Below are 24,877 nucleotides of genomic sequence, written 5' to 3'. Positions count from 1 at the left end.
GCATGAACTTTAGTTCGTAAATACCGATCAGTGCAGTGACTCAGATCTGAGAGGACCCTTGAGCTCAACATAGTGCCTATGGGAAGTGTCAGGGAACTGTACTTGTTATCAAATTTACAGCTCTCTTATTACAAGATAGCTACCACTAAAAAGTAACCTGTTACTTTAAAAATAAATTATATAAACACCGTCTTTGCAATTATCTATCCAGCTACTGTACATCGACTTTACTTCACTTCACAGTGAGTCGATCTTGGCAGCACCCCCTCCACCACATAAACAAGCGCATTCATTTCCATCAGAGCGACGGCTTTAGGCAAAGCCAAAGCTAGCAGTTGTGGTTTTGGAGCTGTAGCTACATATCATTCTCTTCCTCACCAGCATTGTTGCGAATGTAGTTTTAACTTGACGTTACTTCTGACATATTTCTCTCACATGACATATATTAGCACAAAGGAAACTGAATATAAAAGCCATCCCCATCCAATGCTGACCTTAACATGCACGCTGACACTGGATGCATTCATCTCTGCAGCTGTGTTGCTTGGCGTTTCAGTTACTCAAGCAGAACAGAAGTTTCTGTTTATCAGATGCCCAGAAACGCCAGAAAAATGCTGATGTTTTTCAAAGCAGCACACATTCATTGCCTTTACGGTACATGCACTAGTTAACAACAACAGGTGTCTCAAAGACCTCACAATATTAGTGACAAAACCCAAACAATCAGACAGTTTTCTACGAGTGACCGCTTTGAGGAAGAACTTCCTTTTAACAGGAAGATAACCCGGGCAGAGCCAGCCTCACTCAGCTGCAGCTTGCCTGGAACCAGAAAAAAAATGACCCCAAAACACTGAAGATAAAGCAGTATAGACTTGATTTAGCCAAAAAAGAAATTACCTGTATGGTTCGTATGAATGCGACTGACACTCTCTCCTCAAACTCGTTGACGGGGGTGTAGAGGTTCAGGACTTTTACGATCTGAAAGACATAAGACAGAAAAGTTAAAAACACAGAAAGAGAAAGGTTTTAGCTGAAGCTTTAGCTGATAATAATTTTAAAAATATTTTACCTGAGCAGTGGTGAGAGCGTGGCACATGGAGCAGATGGCCTCTGCATCCTCGTCAGTCTTCTTCTTCACCTGCAGCAGCTGAGCGGCCTGGATCAGAGGCTCCAGCGTCTCTTTGGCTCCGCAGGTCATCAGACCTTTGTCTCTGAGCCACTCCTCCAGCTGACTCACATTGTACCTGCAAACACGCATGATGAGATCACGCATCCGGCCTCACTCTGGAGATCTTCTCTGAGCAGCGACACCTCATACCTGATCTGCATGCCTTTGCTCCAGGAGCACATGTCTTTGCGTAGCAGCAGGTTGTTGAGTGTGACAGCGCCGATGATGTAAAACTGCTGCTTCACCACCTGCTTGATGAGCTCAGGGTCGGTGCCGTGCTGGCACATGGTGGAGTGGAAGGCGCTGAGCTGACGCAGGATGGAGTCCAGGGTGTAGGTGCCCTCGTCGGCAATGCTTGACGTCCGTTTACGCAGACCCGTGGGCTTAACTCCCGACACGCCCTGAATGGTCTCGTGCTCCAACATGCCAGAGACTGAGGAAACACACGCACACAGGAGGTGTATAAGTACATGTGCTCTACCCGCTTGTTAAATGATGACCAACCGACCCTGATTATAAGTTCAACCCTCTCAGCATGTACTTACTTCTTTTGCATCGAGTCTTGTGAAAACTATATGTCAGCCCAACTACATCTCTGTAGCTAGCTGTGGGTGCCTGAACATTTTATGGCAACTTCCTAACTTCACCAACCATCTAAAATCTTACTATTTTTAAATCCTCGTCTATAATTACATTTATAGCAGTAAAATTATAGTATCACATGGATTTATTTCAGAAATTCCTCAGCTAGAATTTAGCATTTTTTCTTTATTTTGATAGCTTACAGTTATGGCTAACTCCTAACTGCACCTCGTAAATCCTCTTTTTCATGGATGCGCAACTGTAACATCAGTAAGAGCAGATACAGTGAGTACTTTGGACCATATTGAACTGTCAAAGGTGTCTTAAAGCTTGTTTGCATAAAAGAACCAAAGGAGCAGGAAATTACTTATCAAGTGACACACACACATCACATGTACAGGGACAAACCTATCATGGGCTGGAGGATGTTCTCCATGCATTTGATCAGCTGCTGGTAGATCTGGATGGCCAGGTCGCTGATCACTTGTCTGTACTCTGCGAGGTCGAAGTTGGACAGACAGTGCTCGTTCTGCCTCGACGTGTTGTGTTTCATGAATTGCTGAGACAAGCACAGAAAACAATGTGTCAGAGAAGGTGAACGATGTCAATATTAATCCACGACACAGTCGGTCAATACAAAAAACAAACAAACAATCAAAACAACAGCTTGTTACGTCAAGCTTTATATTTTTTGTCCTTTTGGTCATTTTTAACAGATTAGTATATAAAGGACTGTAACAGCAAGATAATAAAAGAGATTCCTTCTTTCCCGAATATCTAAATACAGTGATACCAGATGTCTTATTGAACTGACTAGAAAAACCTTGTATGTACTGGAATGGGACATTTTCTGTGTTTTGTGTATTGTTGTTGGCCTCACTTCGTCTCCGCTGTACTGTTTCAAACAGTGCAGGAAGCGGCAGGTGTTGGCCAGCCAGAAAGAGACGGTCTCAAAATCATCTCCTCGTTTCTGATGAAGAAGAAAACATCAGCAGAAGTTTGTGTTCACTGCAGAACCTTTTTTAGTTATCTAACGCAAAAAAACATCCAAAAATGTAATTTAAGAACAAAGGAGCTGGAAACGCAAAATGTGAACTTCATTCAAATATTAAAAGCATACGTACCTTTAAGATCTTTTTAATGCTGTTGATGGTTGACGTGAGCAGAGTGCGGACCTTCTGGTCATCGTTGACGTAGTCTGCATGTCTCAGACACATGAACAGGATGTAGGCTGGCAGACCTGGGATCAGATTCACTGCTACACCACGAGGTTTTAGTTCTGGAGAGACGGAGGAGGGGTGAGTTTATTTGTAGATTTTATTTTGTGCAAACCGTGAATTGAGGCTTCAGTTTCCAGGGAGTTTCAGTAATTTCAGGACTCCTTTCCATCTACTTTAATGCTTTAGATAGTGGACTATATCATTAATTCTAAATTCTTACCCAGGATGAGGTTCTTAACCAGTTTCATTTCATCCTCCTTCTTGTACTCTAGCATTCCCTGGAAGTCTTTCTCCCTGCGAGGAATGTTGACAGGGTGGATGGGCTCATCCACCATCTGTCCCGGAGATGTCTGGCCTTCGGTTTGACCGGCTGGAAGAAGCATGGCATGTGACAGTCAGCTGACATGTGGTGGAAACGAGCATATATGAATAGAGATTTTCAGGCTTCGGTTTTTCTCGCTTTACCTCCCATCTCTCCAATCCTCTTGGAGTAAACTTTCAGCTGCTTCTTGAGCTTTCGGATTGTTCTGTCCTGCTTCTCTAGCTGCTCCATTAGATCCTAAAAACACAGCGAGGGACACAGAGGAGAGAACAGTGAGGACTAACAGACAGCATCATCAGACACAGACCGCTTTGCAATGTCGCCCTCCAGTGGCTACAAGGAGGAATCCTACTCTTCTGTTAGTGGCTTTGCAGTGGACATCAGCTCAAACACGGAAATCAAAAGGTTAGAAGATGAAGAGAAAAGAATTTAAAAACTTCCTTGGTGTGATTTATAAATCAACATTAGTGCTGCCGTACTGGTTTTTGTTTTGGGGGTTTTTTCAGAGGAAGATTGCAGGATTTTTTGGCTGTTAGGAAAAAGAAGAAGGCGCAGTGCTGCTCCGCTGTGAGTTACAAGACACTGTTGCAGAGAATTAGAGCGACACCCTGCAGCATTTCATTCAGAACAATCTCAGTTAGTCAGAAACGTGCAAACACGCAGGCAAACACACACGCGGTCTCTACATACAACCATCCGCCGTAAAATGACGACTCGAGCCTCTCGGGATGCCGTGGGGTCGTCTGCCATGAGTTCCTGTCAGGTGACACCATCCACACAAATGAGCGTGTGGGACGCAGCTCTGTAGCGGCTGGTTTAGTTTGTGTATGTATGGCCATGAAAGTGACTCAAATCACACAGTCGAAATGCTGTTATTCACATTTCTACCACTGGAAGAGTTTTTAGCCGTGGTCTTATTATTAGTGATGTAACGTATTAGTCAAATGAGCTGTGGCCATCTTTACGGATAGTGTAATATCCACACTGTTGACCGTCCCCCAAAGTCTTCGTAGTCCCAGTTTTCTCAAACCGTGGGGTGGAATGATTATTTCAGAAGCGTTGGTTGGGGGTGTGACCTTTTCTCAGTGGTGTGTGGTAATGTATTTACAGCAAATTAAAATTATTCTGTGGGTTTTTGGCCTGTTAATAATAAATAATGTGATTGCAGATTTAATATGAGTGTAAGATATACAAATTGTCTGTAGCTGTCAGTAGTTATATGGATATATATCAAGAAAAGTTTGTGTATACACACACCTAAAATCCATTCTTAGGTGTGTGTATAAGTGTGTTGTTTTTATTTTTATCATTTAAAAATTATGCTGAATTTGTGAGACAAAGTTTAGCTCCTCCCCGTATCTATGTGTGGAAGCTGCAGCGTACCAGGTTCTCGTTGGTGAGCCGGGTGATCTCGTGTTGCAGACTGGCTTCGATTCTGGCCTCTGGAGGCAGCTGCAGATTCTGGGCTAAGAGCTGCTGCTGCCGGTTGTTCTCCTCCTTGACGTTCTGCAGCTCGCTGCGCAACGACTCCACCTCATTATCATAAGTCCTCCGCTGAGTCTGCAGCTGGTGCTCCAGTAGCCTGAGAGAGGTAAGAGAGAAAGAGACAGAAATCAGCATCATACTGTGAGGGGGAGAAAGGCAGTGAGACGCCCAGTGCAGAAGGGAAAGAGAAGCTGTAGTTTCCACCAGAAAGTGGTGATTGAGGACAGCAGCAGCATGCTGTGCAGACACTACCAGCAGCCCAGAGTCCGGCCTTTCTGAACAACGCTCATTCATTCTCCTCCTCTCTTCAGAGTAAAAGTTTCTCTGAGGAAAACTGAACCGAGCCAAATCAGTACTCAGAGATCAGGCTCAGGAACGGAGCAGGTAGAGCTGACAGAGGTTCAGTTTTCATTCAACAACCAACATGCAGTATTTCTATCTTTTTATGAAAACGATAGTAGCAGTTAGTACAACAGGAGCACTTCATACGCTTTATTAAAAAAGAACTTTGACTGCCTTTCTTGGTGGATAGACATTGTTTTTCTGTTTTTCCATCAATTTCTCTGATGCAATCCTTTCTTGCTGATGCCTTTTAGGGATCAGTCATTTTATGTACTATAGTTTATACAATGACTTCTATTCTTTTTCTAGTTTTTATGATCCAATTGTTTTTCTGCATGCATAAATCATTTTATAATACATCTGTACGAAGATGATTAGCAGATATTTCTTCTTGAGAGTTTGTCCAACCAGTCTACATGTGTTGACTGGTTGGAGAAGACATTCGCCCACATTCCTCGAGGTGTCCTGTGCTTTGGGAATATGGGGCTATCGGCTGTGGTGGGGATTGAACTCGTGTGCAGCCGCCTGTTTGTCACTGATCCTAAACCGTTTTTAAGGTTATAGTAGTCTGGGTTTTATTTCTAAAACTTGTTAAAATATTCCTCTGGATGTGTTTGAACTCTTTATTATGTATTTAAAGTACTGCACGCACACACATCACAGTGCAACCCCCTCAGAGAAAAATAACTGCTCCATGACACTACCAGACCTCTCAAGATTTAAAGGCAAACACTGTAAAAAATAAAAAGCATGCAGAAAGTGATTAACCTCAGTCAATGTCTGTGAACAACACTTAAGAGTTTTTTCACAGCTTTTTAACGATAGTAAGCAGTTATTGAGGAAACACTTGAGTGGATAAAAATTTCAGCCCATCTAACTTCACAAGCCGAAGGCATCACAGCATAAAAGGAAGAAAAATTCCAAGGTCAACTGACATTTAACAAGCTTTCATAGCTGCATAAAACATGGTTAGTACAGTACGAAGACACATCCTGCTTCACTGTCAGAAATAAATCTAGAAACTCAAACCAAAGCTTTGCATCAGTGACTGTACATTACACAACACCTAAAGAAAGTTTTACATTATAGCACCCTGCGAAGTGTGTGGCAGAAACAATAAGGAAGACAAATAATCAGAAGGCAGTCAAAATAAACAGACTGATGTGAGAGAAATGAAGTGTGAGAGAGAAACGTGAGCGAAGAAAACCAACGGGTCACATCCTTTCCCGTGAAAAAAGGCAAACGTGTCATGCTCAAAAACACTGTTAAACCTGATGGTCTCCTTCAAGCCCTGATTAACCAGCCACAGCTCTCCGTCCTCATTCAGCTTACGTAAGTCTGGAGCAGCAGATCTGACCGACACACAACACAAAGCAACATGAACATTACAATGGCACAAAGAAACGTGATCGGGTGAGCGGGACCACATGAGCAAGAATATTTATCTGAGGTGTGATAACATCCTGCATCTGGTCTTCAACACAAAATAACAATAATACTAATTTGTGTGATGTCATAAAGTTAAAGGAAGAAAACCTGTAAAACCTGATGTACTGATGATGTGTGAAGTCCTATTTCTGACTCAATGCATTTCAGTAATACATTAAAGTGCACCTATTCCGCTCGTTTCTAACCCCTTCTGTCTTTTACAACAGCTGCATCAATCTTGCCGCCTCATTAACAAGGTTAGAACAGCAGGTGGCGCTTCTCTGCCTGAAATGACCAAATTAGAGATAACTACTTTCACAGGGATCACAAAGAGTAAAAAAGACAAAGGAACATCTGGAACAGAGCCTTTAGTGTCAAACCTGAGATTATGGTTGACAGAGATGAGATGGACATATGCAGACCTCATTACTGTAACAGTATGTGCACAACAGAAAATAAAGAAAAAGTCCACTTTAATCATTTATTCAACCACTGCAGGTAACAGTGGTATAAACCTACTGATGTGAATTAGCAGTATTTTATATGTGTGTGAGTGAATGAGTTTGTTCTTGCATTTACTGAGTGATCCAGTGACCGAACTTTGTAGTCAGTGGGAACAGAAAAGGTCAAGAAATGGGACATAAACAGAGGGATGAATGCAGCGATACAAAGTTGAACTTTTAGGGAAGCTCTACTGTAAAACAACATTGTCGCTGTAGATATTTATAATCTGATCTCATTGATCTTATCAGCTGTCAAACATTTGGCCTCATTCAATAAAATGTGCACGTGTTACTGTGCACAGTAATGTTTAAACTTGCAAGATTACTTTCAAATTTAGCTCCCGCCGCCTCCGTGTGCAAATCCAAATCATTCTATATTGAATGGCATGTGGCTGTTTTTTGCCGTCTAGAAACTGTCATACTCCGTTTCTCTATGAAGTCGAGAGTGAAAAGGGAAGCACGGTTGCTAAAAAAACAAAACAAAAAAGTAAAGGGAGTGAGAGCTTTGAGGTAGAAGCCAGAGAAGGCACACTTTTCTGAAGTGTTTCCTTAGGAGCGAAAAGCTTGGACTGCAATAGCCGAGGCAGTAAATATTGTGTCTCCAGAGACTTGGAGCGAAAGGTGACACGGGCAAAAGTTTCGACATCAGAGCTGCGGTGAAAACTTGGAAACAGACCAGAAGAAAAAGGAGGCAACGGTGAAGGACGAGCACCACCTGATCCATCACCCAAAGCCATTTATTATGCCGAAGTAGCATTTAGTAAAGAGGCGATGTTAACTGTCAATTAGGATGATCTCTATTAAATTAATTGTGCCAAATATGCTTGGATTATTTATTTTTTAATAAAGCCACCTTAATATGCTACGCTTTCGGCAAAAATGTGTGAGACAGAAAGGCCCTCATGATAGTCTGAAGCTGCTGTAAACCAGCTTTCAGGAAAAAAAAATATGGATGAATTTGGGATTTCTGCACGAAACGTTTGAAATGTTCACGCGCAGATTTGTGAATGAGGCCTAATGTCTGCACTGTTCTGAAGCCAGTAAAATTATTATGAGGAAAAGTAAATTGACTTAACATTTTAAAATACAGAGATTGTAACATTTTACCCTTTTCCATTTTAGTTGTGCACACAGACTGTATATAAAAGATGGAAGCCCTGCTGTGACGTGTTTTGGACTTTACTATCTTCGTGTTTTGAAATTGGATGAGCAGGGGTCAAATCTAATTAACCCTTTAAAGCCTGAACCATTAAATAATAATTACCAGAAAATTTACATTTTTTGAAAATGGAAAATTCTGTGTTGAACTTTGTGACAAAATTTTTAAAAAGATTATAAATTAAATATTAATTTGCAAACATGAGCTTTAATTTTTGTCATATTTGCTACATCAGGTATTTTTTTCGTGCAATGTATTGTGTAAATTAATTTGTTTTTTTGGAGAGTGGAGTGGGGAAATCACAGTGATACAACATGTGCAGCATATGAGGTCTGAATAATAATAAGACTTGAATCAAGTGTTGAGACAAAAAACCCCAAAAAACATCAGAAGGGTGCTCATGTGGCCATTTTCCAATAGATTTCTCTCTACAGTAACTTTTTTGCAATCAGCAGTCAAATGTTTGCAAACCTCTTCTGCATCTCCTTCCTTGCTGCCTCCCTCCTTTATATACAGTCTGTGGTTGTGTGTAAATGCACGCTTCCTTACAAGTACGCTGTGCATCGCTGTTTTAGCGTAATAATGAAAACAATTAAAACATAAATGAATCATTTCATGCACCATTCATGCCAAACTCCTTCTATAAAGCTGAGGCTGAAGCTCTACATCGGGATCTAAACTGTGGCACGGTTAGTCACTTTGGGCGTAAAAGTCAAACCGAAACTCAAAGCCATCTCCCTCGCTGCTCAGATACTTTCATGCTGTTAAGTGAAGCAGGTCCTGCAGTAACTACAGCACCGTGAATACAGAGATAAAGTCACAACAACTGTAGAGCCACTAAAGTTACAGAACTCTTGACCCATGCAAACCATTTTCTCACTTCCCTCATGAGCCACATAAATATTCTTGATGTCAGTAAGTACAGCTACATATACACAACGTCCTCTTTCTGTTAGGCCAAAACAGAATCTAATACTTTATTTTGCAGCGTGTTCTCACTCCTGCACGTCAAATATGCCGTTTTTGCCGTCTGTCCACCATTATGTACAAGAAGTTACAAAGACCTGCTTTAGGAAGCTGAAGGGTTAATCATCCAGAAAATGTCTTCACGTCCTACTTCACTTTTTAAAACCTTTTTTCACTTTCTTTTTTTAAACGTTAGAAGTCAGTCATATGCATATAGTATTAAAGACAGAAAATTAGGGGACTAGATTAGTTTATCCTAATAAAGTTCTTTCATCCTAAACATAGTTCATCGTAATGAAAATGTCTTCATGAGCTTTAGTTGTTTATTTATTACTCTAAAGGGCAGACAGATGCAGCAGTATTATATTTTTCAAACAAGTTCAAAACAAAAAAAATCAATATAAAATTAACATCCATCCATTTTTTTTTCAGTATTTTCAAAATGTTTTGAGTCTCAGAAGGAAGTTCAAATGTTCAATTTCACACATTTTTTTGGAACTATTTTTAATAATTCAATTATTTCTGTAACATTTTTCTATCCGTCATATTTTTCAAATCCAATCGGCACACTTCACAAATAAATAACACTGAACCTAATCAGTCAGCTAGTTTCCAATCAGTAAGACGAAATTACAGATCAGGCCCACAATATACCAAAATGATGTGAACTTTTCTTTTCTCCTTCATCTTTCCCTTTCAGTTTTACTGGAAGATTTGGTTTAGACACTGAACACATTAGTTTTAGGAAAAACTAACGATGAGTTGGGTAAGACACGCCGGCGGCATTATTTGACGCTGTGATAATGAAAATAGGCGCGTTATTCATCATGCTTTTAGGGCCAAAAAAATGTTACGCTCTGCTGCTCAAGCTTTCATCAGCACTACAGACTGAAATCAGCTGCAGTAACATGTCATTTATAACCCAGTATTTCAGCGACAGTGTGGCCATGCATGCTCTGCTCCACGATGCATCGGCCACGTCTCATCGGTTACCTCAGCCTACTCAGGAGATCACTGACTTCCAGCTGCTGACGCATGAACCTAGGAGATCTGACAGGACAAACAGGGATTCACACACACAGCGCTCACACATACACGGTATCATAATGGCACTAGAGCATACAAAGGTTGATGTGAGCCAGTGGAGGACAATGAGTAAAGACATGGAGGTGAGGAAGAGAAGTGGCTGTAAGAAAGTACCTGTTGGTGTCTTTGAGGCCTACGTAAGCTTGCTTGACTTCGTCGTCCTTCAGTTTGGACACGTCATCTTTATACACTGAAGGCTCCGTCATGGTCTCCTGGAAATAAGCAAAGAGACAATAGAGAAACAATACTTGTCACTTGTGATCAAAAGTTTTGATGTTTTTTGGGATACATGACTAAGAACCATTCACCTAATGAGACACTGGTAGCCAGAATATATGTATATCTGATACATATAATATTTGCATCTACAGTACTGCGGTTATCGCCTTTTTTTTTTTTTTTTTTAAACCATCTGAAACAACCTTCAATCAATTTTGTTCAAGTATTCATGACTAGGGATGGGTATCGAAACCCGGTTCTTGTTGAGAACCGGTTCCCACTGTTTCAATTCCTTGGAATCGTTTGCCATTTTTGCAAACGATTCCCTTATCGATTCCAGTCGCCCCGAATGACGTCACCACGTTGCGGAGCGTCATTTACCTGGCAGGGAACACGGCGCCTAAGCGGTTCACATGCTCAAAAGTTTGGTTATACTTTACGAGAACAGATGACAACAGGGCAACTTGCAATACTTGCAAAGTAGATATTTAATTTAAGGGAGGAAACACTACGAATATGCAAAAGCATTTGCTCACAAAACACGCGATGACCTTAAATGAATGTCGTGTTTTTAAATCCGCTCCGGACTCGTGAGTCTCAACCCAGCAGCAGCGGTAACGTTTGCACGTCCTCTCCCGTTAATGCGGCAGGTAAATAATCAACTAACAGTGCATATTATCTTAGCGCGATCTGCCTTATTACAAAACCTGCCATTACTGTGCATTTAGGTGACCATGATGAGAGAGACAGACAGAGTCTGGCTGCCTCAGATGCTGGCAGTTCTCACTGCAGTCTACCGGTAGCGTCTCCTTTCAGGCCAGGATAGACGAATGTCACCGAGCAGTGACTCAGTTTGTGGTAAAAGGCTGCCACAGCAGATGCCCTCGATTTCACTTTGGTAAGTGAATGTGTTTAATTGTAGGCAGGGACATTACTGGATATTCTTGTGTAATTGCTACAGAATAATTTATGTTACACTTTGTTATTGCTACAGGAGAATATTTATTTTATTATTTTACATTTACAATTTTTTTTCCTGGGGACCCTGTGACACTCCATTGAAGAGCCGTAGGCTGGATCTCTTAAGATCTCACTGTTGGGTTTGTAAGGCCATGTTACTCCTAAATTTCTACCTTGTTCAAAGAGAAGATATAAAACAAAGTTCTAAGCTAATCGACCTTAGTGTTCTCCTTTTTTAAAAATAAGAATCGATAAGAGAATCGAATCGTTAAACAGAATCGAAAATGGAATCGGAATCGTGAAAATCTTATCAATACCCATCCCTATTCATGACAAACTCATATTATTCAAAAACCACAATTTCAACTTGCAGGGAGCTTTCATACTGAAGTACAACACACACACACACACACACACACACACACACACACACACACACACACACACACACACACACACACACAAAGACAAAGGACAAGACAAATGTACAATACACAGGTGAAGACAGTGTCTGATTATAAATATGACTATTATGTCTTGACTCTTTAATTTTACTTCTTTTAATTATCTGTTCTTTTCCTTTCTCTTAATTTTGTAAATAAATACTGCTTGGTGTCAGATGAGCCCCAGTCTCCTCATAAATCTGAACTTGATCTGATATTAAAGTGATTTAGATCTGTTTACACCTCATTATGTTGTATTGAACAGTTAGAGTTAAGGGCGGCTTAAACTCTGAATTCATATTAACATTTAAAAGCAGAACCTCTATGCTTCAGTCAGATATCCATGCTATTCAGGTAAATATTTATATATTATATAACGCTCCACTAATTCTACACATGTAATTGTAGCCAAATATGAAATTTTAAAATCTATTACTTATGTCTTCTTAAACTATTACTTTTTAGCACATCTATACTGATCACAGATTCACTGGCCACACATTTAAATGATGCTCAAGTGGTACTAAAGGGCCTAAAGTGTGTCAAGAGAATATATTTCGCACACCACCACCAGCCTGAACTGTTGATACAAGGCACAATGGGTACATGCTTTCCTGTTATTTTGCACCAAATTCAGAATTTTCTGAACATAATTTCCTCTGGGATTAATAAAGTATTATACTTTATTAGGTATTAAAATAAAGTATAAAGTATTTTCACTAGTAAATTTGTGTATATCAGCTTAAAATTAAGCAGGCTGTCTTGACTATGTCTACACCCCTAAAGGCACTGAGCTGCTGTAATGTGGTCGGTTGGATATTTGATTAACAAGCAGTTAAACATCTTTGTACCTAACAAAGTGGCCATTGAGGGTCTATCCAATATTAAGCTACACTGATTCACTTATCTTTAGCAAAGGATTTCTCACTTATTTTCAGATTCTTACCCACTTACTTAACTTTGTATTACAACATTTTATAACCGGTCATACTTGCTCCACACGGAAATATCAGTAACTTCTTTGACCTTTCTACTTTAGTCTTCAATTTAGGTTACAAATGTTCACACAGCTTCAAGAGAACGGGACTTAATGTGTTTCACTGAGTGTGTGAAAGCAGACAATGGCAGCGAGTCGCATCTCTTCATTCCAAAAAGTTAAACTAATGCAGAATAAAAGACAATAAAACACAACTGAATCAGGAAAGCAGTTGTTTTATGTTGTTTTTCATTGCTGATAGCGTCCTCGCTGAAAATGGAAACCAGAATAAATGCTGTAATTCTGTGTTTCACTGAGATGCCTGAGGATGTTTCATACACAGCACAGACCATGAAAAAACATGTCAAATACTCGTGGTTGATGCCATTTTTCAACTGTACCTTCTCATCCTGTGGGGAAGCATGAATGGAGGAGAGAAGGTGGAGACGGGGCAGTTAGGCACGATGGACAGGTTGAAGCATTGTCAATACGCAGTGTGAACAATGATTTTACCCCCAAAAAGAGTTCACGTGTCGAATAAATAAAGACTCGTTTTACGATCCTAAGCTCAATGAAGTTTTAGTTTTAAACACAACAAGAGTTATAACTTAAAATTAGAAAAAAATTCTTTGGGTCAATAGAGTTGACCCATTTTTTTGTTATCTGCTTACTAACAACAACAACAACAAACGCAGACAGAGATGAAAACACACAAATATGAGAAGGTGGATGTAAAAAAGCAGCATTTCATCCACCTTCACAGTTATGAGACCTTGTAAAACATGACAACATGCCAAACACATGTTTGTTTTTCTCTAATTGAATGTGAACAAAATAAAGAATATCAAGTGCTACCTTGTGGTGCATGGCCTCCTTCTGACTGACCAGCTGGGAGCGCAGGATTAGCACCTCCTCCTTGCGGACCTCCAGTTCCTCACAGGAGGCGTTGAGCTGTTCCAGGAGCACCTTGTAAGCTGGCGAGCCCGGAGCACCGGCGCCTGTAGCAGCGTTACCGAGCAGACTTTTCCTCATCTCCTCCAGGTCATGTTTCAGCTTCTTGTTCTCTGACTCGAGCTCCTGACGCTGAAAGATGAAGTTACAGTCAGAAATACGAGCAGAAAATTTGACTTTGTTTTCATTTGCTGTATAAGAAGCATTGATGATGTCATTCAGAGGAGTGAGTGGAGGTTAGGACACCTATGGTCATGTTACTTACCTTCAGGGACTCGTACTCCAGCTCAGCCCCACGAGCCTGAAACGAAAACACGTTTATATACTTTTAATCTGTAGTGATAATTATTCATGTAGATGATTTTGGTCTGAGTTGTATTTTTTTACCATAACCGTCAAATTTATTTTATAAGTATTGAGGAAGACCTGAACCTGAACAAGCTCTAATTATATTCTATATCATCTCAAATATCCATTATCTGACTGAACTGCATGTTAACAGACCTTTCAACTTTTGGTTTTAGATCATCTGTTTTTCAGTGAGTGCAGTGAAAATGGGTGAAGGTACCATGGCACTAGCCCGCTGCAGCTGCTCCTCTCTGTTTTCCAGTTCGTTGCGCAGCAACTGCTTGTCTTGCTCCAGCTCTGTGACACGTTTCTGCAGCTTGAGAGTTAGCGAGGTGTCGATTCCTCGTGTCACATCCTGCATGTGAGAAGAACGATTACGAATGTGCCACATGAAACGTATTGAAATGCAAATGCTTAAAGCACATAAACATCAACTATAATAACATTTTCAAACACTAATATTAAACATCTCCTAACTTGTGTTCCAGTTAGGGTTATGCTTCACTTTAACTTTAATGATTTGTTTCCCTAATGGTTGAAACTCCATCTTCAGATCACAATTAATTTTCTTACTTCGCGGCCACGGGTACCATCTTCCAACTCGGCGTACTCGGAGTTGTACGTGTACTCTGATTCGTTGCTGCTGTGGGTAGAATCTGTTCTCCTGTGGCCAGGCTTCGAGACGTTCTGCAGACAAAAGAGGAAATAAGCCTTTTAATTTGAACAAGTATTGACTCGCACTCACTCTGCTGCGCTTGCAGATTAAAAGTGCAGTTAGGCACTGAACACTACCAAGCATCTGCCTTCCACAGAGTCTATGAAGAGTCAGTATTTCTGCTGTTCTCACCTTTTCTGGAAGCTTAACATTTAAACAAAGGTGTAGAAATGTGGCTCATTGCTCGCAGTACATGAGCAAATGTGTTGCTCACCGAAGAAAGAGCCATCTCCTCCTTGAGGTCGTCGTATTTCTCCTCGAGGCGAAGGTGTTCGCTCAGGAGATTCTGGTAGCGAGAACGCTCCTCGTTCAGGTCGGTCTCCAGCTGTTGAGTCTCCTCTGCTATCGCACGAGTCATTTTCTCTGAGGGGTAAAACATAAAGAACAAGTCGTTTCAAACTTTGCAAAGATGAAATTAACTGAGCTGTTGGATGTAACTTAAATGTATGCGGTGATGCGTACCTGTCATCTGCTGACTCTGTTCCTGAATCAACCGATTCAAGTCGTCCTTCTCTTTCTTCAGCAGCCCGTTCTGATGCTTCAGCTCTGCCACCATCTAAAAACACACAAATATGATCCTTACATCACAAATGATTAAACCTTTCTTACAGAACATACTGTGTGGGACACATTTGTTGCTGAGATTTTTTTTAAACTAGACTCTTAGATTTGTGAGAATAATCTCATGAAATGAAATGTAATGAGAGATGTTATGATAGCGCTGCAATGAGTCTGACTCGGTCTGTGCTGTTCTCCAATGTCTCTTTGCAACAGGGGAGTCAACTCAACTGTGTGCAGTGGTGTGGGTTATTTTTCTATCTAAAAGCAACATTTCCAACAATTACATCCCTTTAAACCTAAATCTATGTCCTGCAAAAAGCACATCAGTATTTTTGGAGGGATTTCACTCTAAGGGAAACTAAACATAAGTAAAAACAATAACAAAAATATGTATCTTTGATACAGTAGCTCAACCCGCTAACAGTACTTTGGCCTAATGAGCAAAAAGAAAATTAAAAATACGAAACTATCACAACTCTTTGGGTCTTCAGTCTAATAGCCTTCACTGGCAACAGTGTAAAGAAAGACAAAGCAATGTAAACTAGAGAAAACAACACACACACCAGCTGTCTCACTAAATCACTACTCTCCTGTGCTCACCTGCCCTGGGGCAATACCGCCCTCTGAGCCCACCATGTGCCCCTCTCCCCCCGGTTCGCTCTGGCTCCTGAATTGCCAATATGTGTAGTCAAGCAAAAAAGAACACACAGTTTTGTGATAAACATGATATATTTCTCCTGGAGACTACCGGGGACTTTACTTATTAGGGGTCACTGTTGATTCTAGCTTCAAACTAATAATGTGGATTTTTGAAGTAGTCTGAGAGACATGAGAAAGAGGAGGGGAAAGAGAGGCGGCGAAAAAAAAGTGATGTGATTAAATTCATCCGCAGCAAGCGAGCGTTCAGTATGCAACCAAAATATGTGGAAATTAATAAAGGAAGAGAAAGAAGTGAATGACAATGAAGAGAAATATGAAGATGCTAAATATTCATGGTGGACAGAGATGCGTCAGTGGCTCCTGTCTTACTTTCTCCATTTCGTCCCTGTAACTTTGTGCCCAGTCCTCGATGGTCTTCTTCTCCTGCTGCGTGGCACTCAGCTCCTTCTTCAGCCTCTCCAACTCCTCCAGCAGAGAGGACACCTGGTTGGCTTTGTTCTTGGCATCCTCCTCCACCCCGCGCAACCGGTTCAGCTCGCCGCGCATTCGCTCGCTCTCCACTGTGTAGGAACTCTCCAGGCCGACTAGCCTCTCGTTGACCAACCGGTTTTCCTTGCTCTGGGTGTACAGGATAAAAGTTAAGCTAAATAAAAACCCTCATAGAGAACAAAATAAATAAATAAATGAATAAATAAATAAATAACACGACAGGTCAACGTGTTACCTGCTCGTCGATCTTCCTCTGCAGCTGCATGATTTTGTTCTCCATGCCTTTGTTGAGCTTCTTAAAGTGTTCGACTGAGCGAGCCTCAATCTTCAGCTTCTTCAGCTCACGCTTGGCCCTCATCCTGCGGATGCAGCACTGCAGGTAGACGATGGCTTCCAGGCAGCGCTTGTACCAGCACCGGGCCAACCAGCCACGAATGTGCTTCTGAATGATTACCGCCTTATGCTCCCGCAACAGCTACAGCCACATACAAAGGCAGTGATAGAGAGGAAAAGAAATACGAGTACATTAAAGTGAATTTTAGAAAAATTACACTTCCTTCTGTCCACTGAAAACTGTGCAAACATAGAATAACAGAATATAATATTAAAAACAGGAGTGTTTTCATGACTCACCGCCTGATACTTCTGCCGGGCCATGTAAGCTCTGAGGATGGTTTGCATGGCCAGAGCGGCTGCCTGCTTCTGCTTGTAGCGTTTCCTCTCCACGTACATCCTCTGGTACTTCTGGATGGTAGTGGCTGCCTGAGTGCGGCGCAAGAACTTGGCCAGGCTGAGGAGAAGCAAGAGTCAGGATTCAAATTCTGCACACCTCTAGTTTTTAGCTGGATAAAATGTTAAGTGCCACAGTTCTCACCAGCGGGCCTGGTATCCTCTGGTGAACCTTTGTATGGTAATGGCAGCACTGCGCTTGCGCAGGTACTTCTTGCGTGCCAACCAGCAGCGGATGGTTTTTTGGATGCGGATACAGGCGGCACGCAGCTTGTCTGCCCTCAGTTTCTCCAAGTAAGCCACCTGACCGGCTCTGAAGAAGATCTTAGTCTTGCCAAACTGATATTTATCCTGATCCTGAGGGACAAAAGAAGCAGTGATCAGAGGTGAAACGAACTCAGTCATGATTTAAAAGTTGTTTTAATCTGTTGTTTTATAACACAGAACTGTAAAATGAAGCAAGGGACCAACTATCTGACCTGCACTAATTTCTCCAGAACGTTCTTGCAGGTCAACTTTTTGTCAGCGAGGACGTCCTTCTGCTTCATCAGCACTCGGTAACGGCTGAAGAACTCCTGATACGTCCATCTGACAAACAAACACAGACGCTTACAATCTGATCCTTTCAATTTATCAAATTTTCCTCTGAAATACTTTAAACACCAAAAGCTGGAAAGATTCAAGTATTTGGAGTTTTGGACGGCAGACTCTTTGATCTAAGAAGTTATTTTGAATTTTTTTTTTTGCATTGAGCATCACATTGAGGGAGATGGTACTAAACTGTCTACATTTTCATATGTAAAACAATTTATTCAGTAGTGCTGGGTGTGTGACGTTTTGCTGTTCGTTGTATAGTCGTCTCTTTACTTTAAAATGTATTTAATACACTATGTTTTGGTTTTGATTTGGCTTTTCAACCTTTATTATTACCTCTACACGTCTCCTGGATTTTCTGGGGAAAGTAAGAACTGTGCACATACTGGGGAAGCTCACGGTGAGATGAGCAGTGACAGCATTTTTGAGCCTCTTCACCGTGTCTATGTCTATTTGAGTGAGTTAATCCAGTACTCATCACTTCAGCTGATCCAACTGCTTGCACTGGCCTTCTGCTATGCAAATGTTATATTTCTTCTATATGAACACACATTAAATAATTAGACGTTTACAGTGTGAGCCAGTCACAGTGTTGCTGGGGTGCATCAGTACCTCGATGGGAAGCCTGCAGCAGAGATCCGGATGGTTTCCAGGACGCCGCAGGCTCTGAGCTGCTGCACCGCACGTTTGGGATCAAACCTGCCGATATCGAATAACCACAGCCAATGTGAATCACGTATACACAGTTTTGTACAATAAAACACTGCATAAACACGCAGTGTTACTGGTGTCTAAAATGTAAACAGAGAACTTGAAAAAGAGATAAATCTTCCTACAAAAACAGCAGATTATAAAACAACGCTGGAACTCACGAGAAGGCCAACTTGAAGTCATTGGGTTTGATACAGCGTACGTAGTGAGGAGTGGTCGCGTTCAAAGTGTCCATCAGCTTTTGTAGAGAGTTACGAAACTACAAGAGAGGATCACCATCATCATCATGACCTAAATCCCTTTTGTAAAATTAAGATGAAAGTCTTTAAAGTTCATTGAGTCACAATTAACAGGCTTCAGATTTCCCAAAATAAACTCATAAGAAAGATAAAATACTGGCAACTGCTTGTGCTTCGCCTCCGTCTCCTAGTAGATACGTCTATGATAACAACTTGAAACTCTTACGTCACCTCGTTCTGGAGTTATCGCAGTCACAAACTTACGTGTCCACGCCTAATGCCCACAGACACCCACATAAAAACCACACAGAGTGTCTAAGTTACACAAGTCCAGCTAAGAGTGAGACAGGCACCTGACAGCCGACAGTCTTCTTGTGCTCTTTGCTGCTCGTGTCCCGGCTCTTGTCGGGTTTGATGCTGAGACGGGTGCGGCCCCCGGTTCCCTGGACCTGACCAGTGGGGCTGGTTGCCTTTTCCTCGTCCTGGAACAGCTCCACCAGCAGGTTAAACTAAAAACAACAGCCCACTCATAGTTACCAGCTGATAGCGACATGAATCCTAAACGATAAGATGCATCTCTGCTGCTGCCATATTGCTCAGGGATTCTGATTACTGGTTGTGATGTGGTTTTATAAACAATACCACGCTTTTCTGCTGCTTTTCAATGTCCCAGTGGAAATAATAAATAAATAAATAAATAAAAACACAGATAATAAAGGTTGAACATGTGAGAACTTATCTTACCGTCTGAAATCTTACTGTCCCCAATATGTTTAATTTAATATATCACAATATGCAATCCTTCTTTTTAGATGACTTAAAGTTCATAAACAAAGGCTTATATCTAACATAAGCATTTGGGTCATTCTAATTTAGCAGTGTCCAATATTGTAAACGCACGTCTACTATTTAAAACAAACCAAACAGCCTCTGCCTTTGCCTCCATAGACAAACGTACTTTAGGAGGTCCAGCTGCCCCTGAGGAACACGGTGCCTGCAATGATGCATCATTCCTACATTTGTGCATGGCATCACACACTGCAGATAATTCTGACTTACTGATATTTCATTTTGTTTCAGTAATTAGGCTTTAGTTCAACTCCTACAAATCACAAATGATTTTTTTTATGCCGCCATGCGTTCTGATTTTTCTTACTTACCGTGCAGTGCATACTGGCTTACAAAGCAGGACAGCAGCTCTATTTTTGCGACACTGAAAACCATCACTATGAGCACTTACTGTAAAACCGAAAAATGTTTGGACACTGTGTTTGCAAATCTCATAAACCCATATTTTACTAACAACAGAACATATCAAACGTATCAAGTGTTTAGATATCTGAGAGATTTTACTATATCGTGAAAAAACATTGGCTCATTTTGAATTTGATGGCAGCAACACGTCTATAAAAGGTTGGAAGCGGTGCAGCAAAAGGCCGTTAAGTAAAGTGGTGCTAAAAAGAAACAGCTGGAGGATAATAACAATCAGGTTAACTGGCATCAGATCAGCAACGCGGTTAGGTATTTAACAAAATGAGCATCTTAGAGAGGCAGTGATTCTCAGAAGTAAGAGCGGCCAAAGGCTCACCACTCTACAAAAAAATGCTTCTACAAATTCTGGAAGAATTTCAGAATAATGGTCCCCAACATAAGATACTGAATATCTCAACATCTACAGTACATAATATCAAGTAATTCAGAGAATCTGAAGAAATCACAAGGGACAAAGCCAGAAATATCAATACTGGATGCTTATGGCGGCACTGCATTAAAATCATGCATGATTCTCTCACGAAATCAATGCATGGGCTCGGGAACACATCCAGAAATCTGTCTGCGATATCCATAAAGCTCCATAATGCAAAGAAGGAGCTGTATGTGAACACGATCCATAAAGTCCACCGTCTTCTTTGGGCCGAAGCTAATTTGAAATGGGCTGAGGCAAAGTGGAAAACTGGTCTGCGGTCCGAACTAAAAAGGAGACGTGCCATCTTACTTATTCAGCACCCCCTGATAATATGAAGGTGCGGTACAGCCAGTGAAATTAGCAGCTTGCACATGTGGAAAGGCACCATCAGTGCTGAAAGGTTTATACACATTTTAGAGCAACATATGCTCCCATGCAGATGATATCTTTTTCAGGGAAGGCCTTGCATATTTTATGCTAAACCACATATTACAGTTATTACAACAGCATGGCTTCGTAGTAGAAGAGTCCTGGTGCTGAACTGGCCTGGCTGCAGTGCAGAGCTTTCACCAACTGAAAACACTTTGAGCATTATTAAGTGTAAAATACACCAAAGAAGACCCTGGACTCGCAGACGCTTACAGACCGTTGTGGTAAACTTTGTTTTTTTCTTATACTGGCACATTTGATATGTTTTGGCTGATTAAAAAATGGGTTTATGAGATTTGCAAATGATTACATTCACTTTTTATTTATGACTTTTTTTGGAATTGAACTTGTATGTTTTCAATTTACAAATGCAGTGTGGAGACATCAGAGTGAGTTAATTAATTAAAACTTCTACGGACAAAACAACCAAAACAAAACAGCTCGAACGCAGTTTGAGAGTTTAAGTAGAAGAGCGAAAAGATTGGTTGATTTGTTAATAAGTTTTGTTAAATTCAGTCACAGTCAGAGTTGTTACAATGCTTTACAAACAAATGTAATTAAAAGGTTAAGTTTTGTCATATATGACAGTATGCAGTGGCCATATATGAGTGTACGGCATCATTATGCCATGAAATAATATCACAAACATGTCATGTTCCATATGACATGAAGGTTATATGAGAAGGATGCTGTGTTATGTGTCGCTGCAGTGCCATGCTGCTTCTAACTAGCATCATTAAGCAGGACAGCCACATCCACAAAGGCTTTACGTGCTGCTCGCTCTCAGATAAAAATACTTTCCTTCCTTCATCCCTTTATTTTCAATGTTGAATCCCCCCTTTTAGTGCTTTCCATGCAGCAAACAAAGGCATACACAAAACTCAAATCTCCTCAGTGCTGTTAGAGTGTATTAACTCACAGACAGAGACAAAGAAGGAGGAAAGTCAAAGGAAAAAGCTAAAGCTAAATGAAGAGCTACAGGCAGACTAGCGTTGTAAGAACGCTTGTGTTTACCTTCTGCTGGCAGTGAAGGTTGTCATGATGAGGACAGAACCAAACATACATGGACAACATATGGAGACACAATTACAAAAAAACAAAAAACAAAAAAAAACCCCACAATGAAAGGTTAAAAAGGAAAGCCAAATGTCAAAAAATCCTAAAGGTCAGTTTCTAAATCACGATCTTCCCCCATCCAAAGCAATCACACACAATTATGATTCAAATGAAAAGGAAAAGAAAACCAGGAAGACAAATGAAGCTGAAATGGATGGAAGGAACCGTGATTTAAAAAACAAACAAAACGAAAACATTTTCATTGACATCCAGCAGACATGCAGTATAAAACACATCTGTGGTTGAAAGGTGGCTGCATTCAGACCCAATTCCTGCAAAGACATCTCATTTGGGTTGCTTGGAAAATGAAAGTTTAAGAGATGACACCTTTTAAAAAAAATTGCAAACAAATGTAACGTGAAACTGGCTTCCCCATCACAGTGAGAAAGAAGAAAAAGTGACGTTTTCCCAAACGCTGCTTATCTGATGCTGTGCGCACACGTTTCTCAACTGTTCTCAACCGTTTGTTGTAGAACAACATCCAATTTTTGAATTCATTAATTTTTTTTTAATCAAAACTTTGTCAATACCGACAAAACAATAAAAATAGAGAGTAAGACACAGGCCATAATAATTTAGGAATTTATGCTTAAGAGTTGAAGAGCCTGAAATCTTCTGAAAGATTGGAGAGGAGATGGCATTCAGTGTGCCGGAGTGCATTTCTGGATGAGAGACCTAAAGCAGAAATGCAGATTCTTCAGAGTCTTTATGATACTTTATCTGTTAATGCGTTAAACTACACAAACAGCTAGCAGCTAAATGTTTATGAATCACTTCAGTTTTACTGGCTGTTGAGGGCTGGTTTAAGAGCTGGTTTTAGACGCAGATACAGACAATATTACAGATGAATAGAAGGCTGTTCCTTAGTTAATTGCAATATTATAAATATGTATTACCGTATTATTCATATTAAGTATTAGCTCAGTAAAAACAAACACGCACACACAGAAACATTAAGAATGATGGGATAAGCTTGGCAGAGAACCTTAATTTGACTAAATCTCATTAAAAGGTAAACCCCAATTGCTTTAATGCCTCTGATTTCCATTGCAACTATAAGAATACACATCTGTGTGTGAGAGTGAAAAGGTCTTGTTAGATGTTAGAGCGGACTATATCTATATTTCAACCCTTACCCACTTCTGGCTTTGCTGAAAAGGTCTATAAAGGAACAGCCGAAGGTCACTGTGAGAATTTTAAACAAACACACTTCAATAAAGTCTGCGTGTGTGTTTCTGTGCGTACGTGTGTGTGTGTGTGTGTGTGTAGCCAAAACAGCGAAGAGGATTTAAAGGCTTAGGCCCCTTTTAACCCAACAGGGTTTTACACAGTGATCTCCAGCCAAGACCAAAACACGCACACACACAAACACACACGTGACGTTAATTCAGCTGCGATCTAACTAACTTGGACTTGCAGCTATGTGTGTAGAAAAACTGGGTCTCTGAGTACTGCTGCATATATAAGGTTTTGTGATCTACTATAACATATACTTACATTTAACTGAAGTCCTTAACTCAGGTATAAAGTTGCAGAAAGGTCTTTCATGTGTCAAACTTGAATCTATCCTGCATTCAGGATAAATGTGTGGCACACATTTAGCTTTTTTGTGCCACATGCAAGTAAAAACCTACACAACTGAGAATTTATCTCTGCTAGTGTCACTATCCTCTTCACCAGTAGAGGGCGCTGTTCCCCGTATACTTTAAGTTGAACAGCATGTTTGGCCAATAAACAACTTTCTATTTTTTCCACACAGAGACCAGGTGGCACATCTCTGCAGGAGCAGCAGACGTACATGTCAGTGGATGCTTCACAGTTCTTGAAGTCCAATGTGTTTTAAAGGCTTACATTTGGCTGATTACATACAACAAAACATATTTTCATTGTTGGTGTTTGTGCGTCTCACCTTGCTGGCTTTCATCACATTGATTTGCTCTTCATTCACCGTGTCCTTGTTCTTTTCCAGGAAGCCGTCACACTGGTACTCCACCTGCCCAACGACACAGCAAAGCTTGTGTTACACTTAGGACGAGCGGGTGCCCCACTTTATGTGGCACTGCACAGCATTTCCAACCCACATACTGAGAAAATGGTCCAGTTTACAAAACTCAGCACACATAGAGGACACCTTTAATGAACGGTTGTAAGGGAAGCAGGGAAGGCTGCATCATGGGTCAAGTGCAAGTCAACAAGTCACAGTCTTTTACTGCTTAAGTGGCGCTCAACAGGGAAACTGAGCTATTCAGTTAATCATCATGAATGACACTAGCATCAATAAATAGAAATAGAACAAAAAAGCTATTAAAATGTACATGTGAGTGGGTGAAGCTGATGGAAAGACATTCTCAAAATTTTCAGCCTTTAATTATTTTTGCTTTAATAGATTTTTTCTATATATTATTGTTTTTGAATGCGGTGAGAATAATGACATGGAGTAACAGTGTACATGTGTGTCTGACAAGAAACGGGTAGCTCAAAAAAAGATATTAAAAGACACAGATGATTACCATAAGCTAAGAGTTTTATAATACAGGGAGCGAGGAGTATCTGGATACAATGATGTGCATTTGTCCTTTACATGCCAGAAATCAAACCTATAGTTTGCATTGTTTGTAATTTTGTCTACTGTTTAATCACTCGTGTCAACATCTCAAATCACTTGTCAGCATTAGTCTTGTGTTCCTCGTTGACTTACACAATGCACTAAGTTTATCAAATCAAATGTATTTGTATAGCACTGTTCAAACACAAGGCAATGCTTTACAGAGGGAAGAAAAGAGAAGGAG

The 24,877-nt window shown here is 40.6% G+C and overlaps 1 protein-coding gene across 5 annotated transcripts in view; it reads right to left on the bottom strand.

The window, feature by feature from the left end:
* The window catches only part of myo5aa (myosin VAa), a 63,780-nt gene that overhangs the window by 3,975 nt on the left and 34,928 nt on the right, over nt 1-24,877 (bottom strand). The window contains exons 14-41 of one of the 5 annotated variants that reach the window (XM_085383466.1): nt 23,998-24,081; nt 19,210-19,365; nt 18,779-18,876; nt 18,519-18,605; nt 17,792-17,900; nt 17,458-17,669; nt 17,217-17,373; nt 16,819-17,058; nt 16,464-16,712; nt 15,336-15,429; nt 15,088-15,236; nt 14,732-14,845; nt 14,379-14,513; nt 14,076-14,111; nt 13,715-13,942; nt 10,376-10,473; nt 10,169-10,225; nt 6,391-6,471; nt 4,676-4,874; nt 3,983-4,048; nt 3,436-3,529; nt 3,191-3,340; nt 2,875-3,029; nt 2,631-2,720; nt 2,159-2,309; nt 1,319-1,601; nt 1,070-1,244; nt 898-978 (exon numbers count right to left, since the gene is read on the bottom strand). In XM_085383466.1, coding sequence (XP_085239592.1) covers nt 898-978; nt 1,070-1,244; nt 1,319-1,601; nt 2,159-2,309; nt 2,631-2,720; nt 2,875-3,029; nt 3,191-3,340; nt 3,436-3,529; nt 3,983-4,048; nt 4,676-4,874; nt 6,391-6,471; nt 10,169-10,225; nt 10,376-10,473; nt 13,715-13,942; nt 14,076-14,111; nt 14,379-14,513; nt 14,732-14,845; nt 15,088-15,236; nt 15,336-15,429; nt 16,464-16,712; nt 16,819-17,058; nt 17,217-17,373; nt 17,458-17,669; nt 17,792-17,900; nt 18,519-18,605; nt 18,779-18,876; nt 19,210-19,365; nt 23,998-24,081 — 3,828 coding nt within the window. The remainder of the gene's footprint in view (nt 1-897; nt 979-1,069; nt 1,245-1,318; nt 1,602-2,158; nt 2,310-2,630; nt 2,721-2,874; nt 3,030-3,190; nt 3,341-3,435; nt 3,530-3,982; nt 4,049-4,675; nt 4,875-6,390; nt 6,472-10,168; nt 10,226-10,375; nt 10,474-13,714; nt 13,943-14,075; nt 14,112-14,378; nt 14,514-14,731; nt 14,846-15,087; nt 15,237-15,335; nt 15,430-16,463; nt 16,713-16,818; nt 17,059-17,216; nt 17,374-17,457; nt 17,670-17,791; nt 17,901-18,518; nt 18,606-18,778; nt 18,877-19,209; nt 19,366-23,997; nt 24,082-24,877) is intronic. The other 4 variants (XM_085383597.1, XM_085383540.1, XM_085383647.1 and 1 more) reach the window with 4 other exon arrangements.

Source organism: Rhamphochromis longiceps, linkage group LG1, assembly GCF_057381845.1.
Source record: "Rhamphochromis longiceps isolate RC_006_pf linkage group LG1, R_longiceps_female_GT1.1, whole genome shotgun sequence".
NCBI lineage: Eukaryota > Metazoa > Chordata > Actinopteri > Cichliformes > Cichlidae > Rhamphochromis > Rhamphochromis longiceps.
The sequence above is the reverse complement of the archived record's forward strand: the minus strand, read 5'-3'. Positions and strand labels throughout refer to the sequence as shown.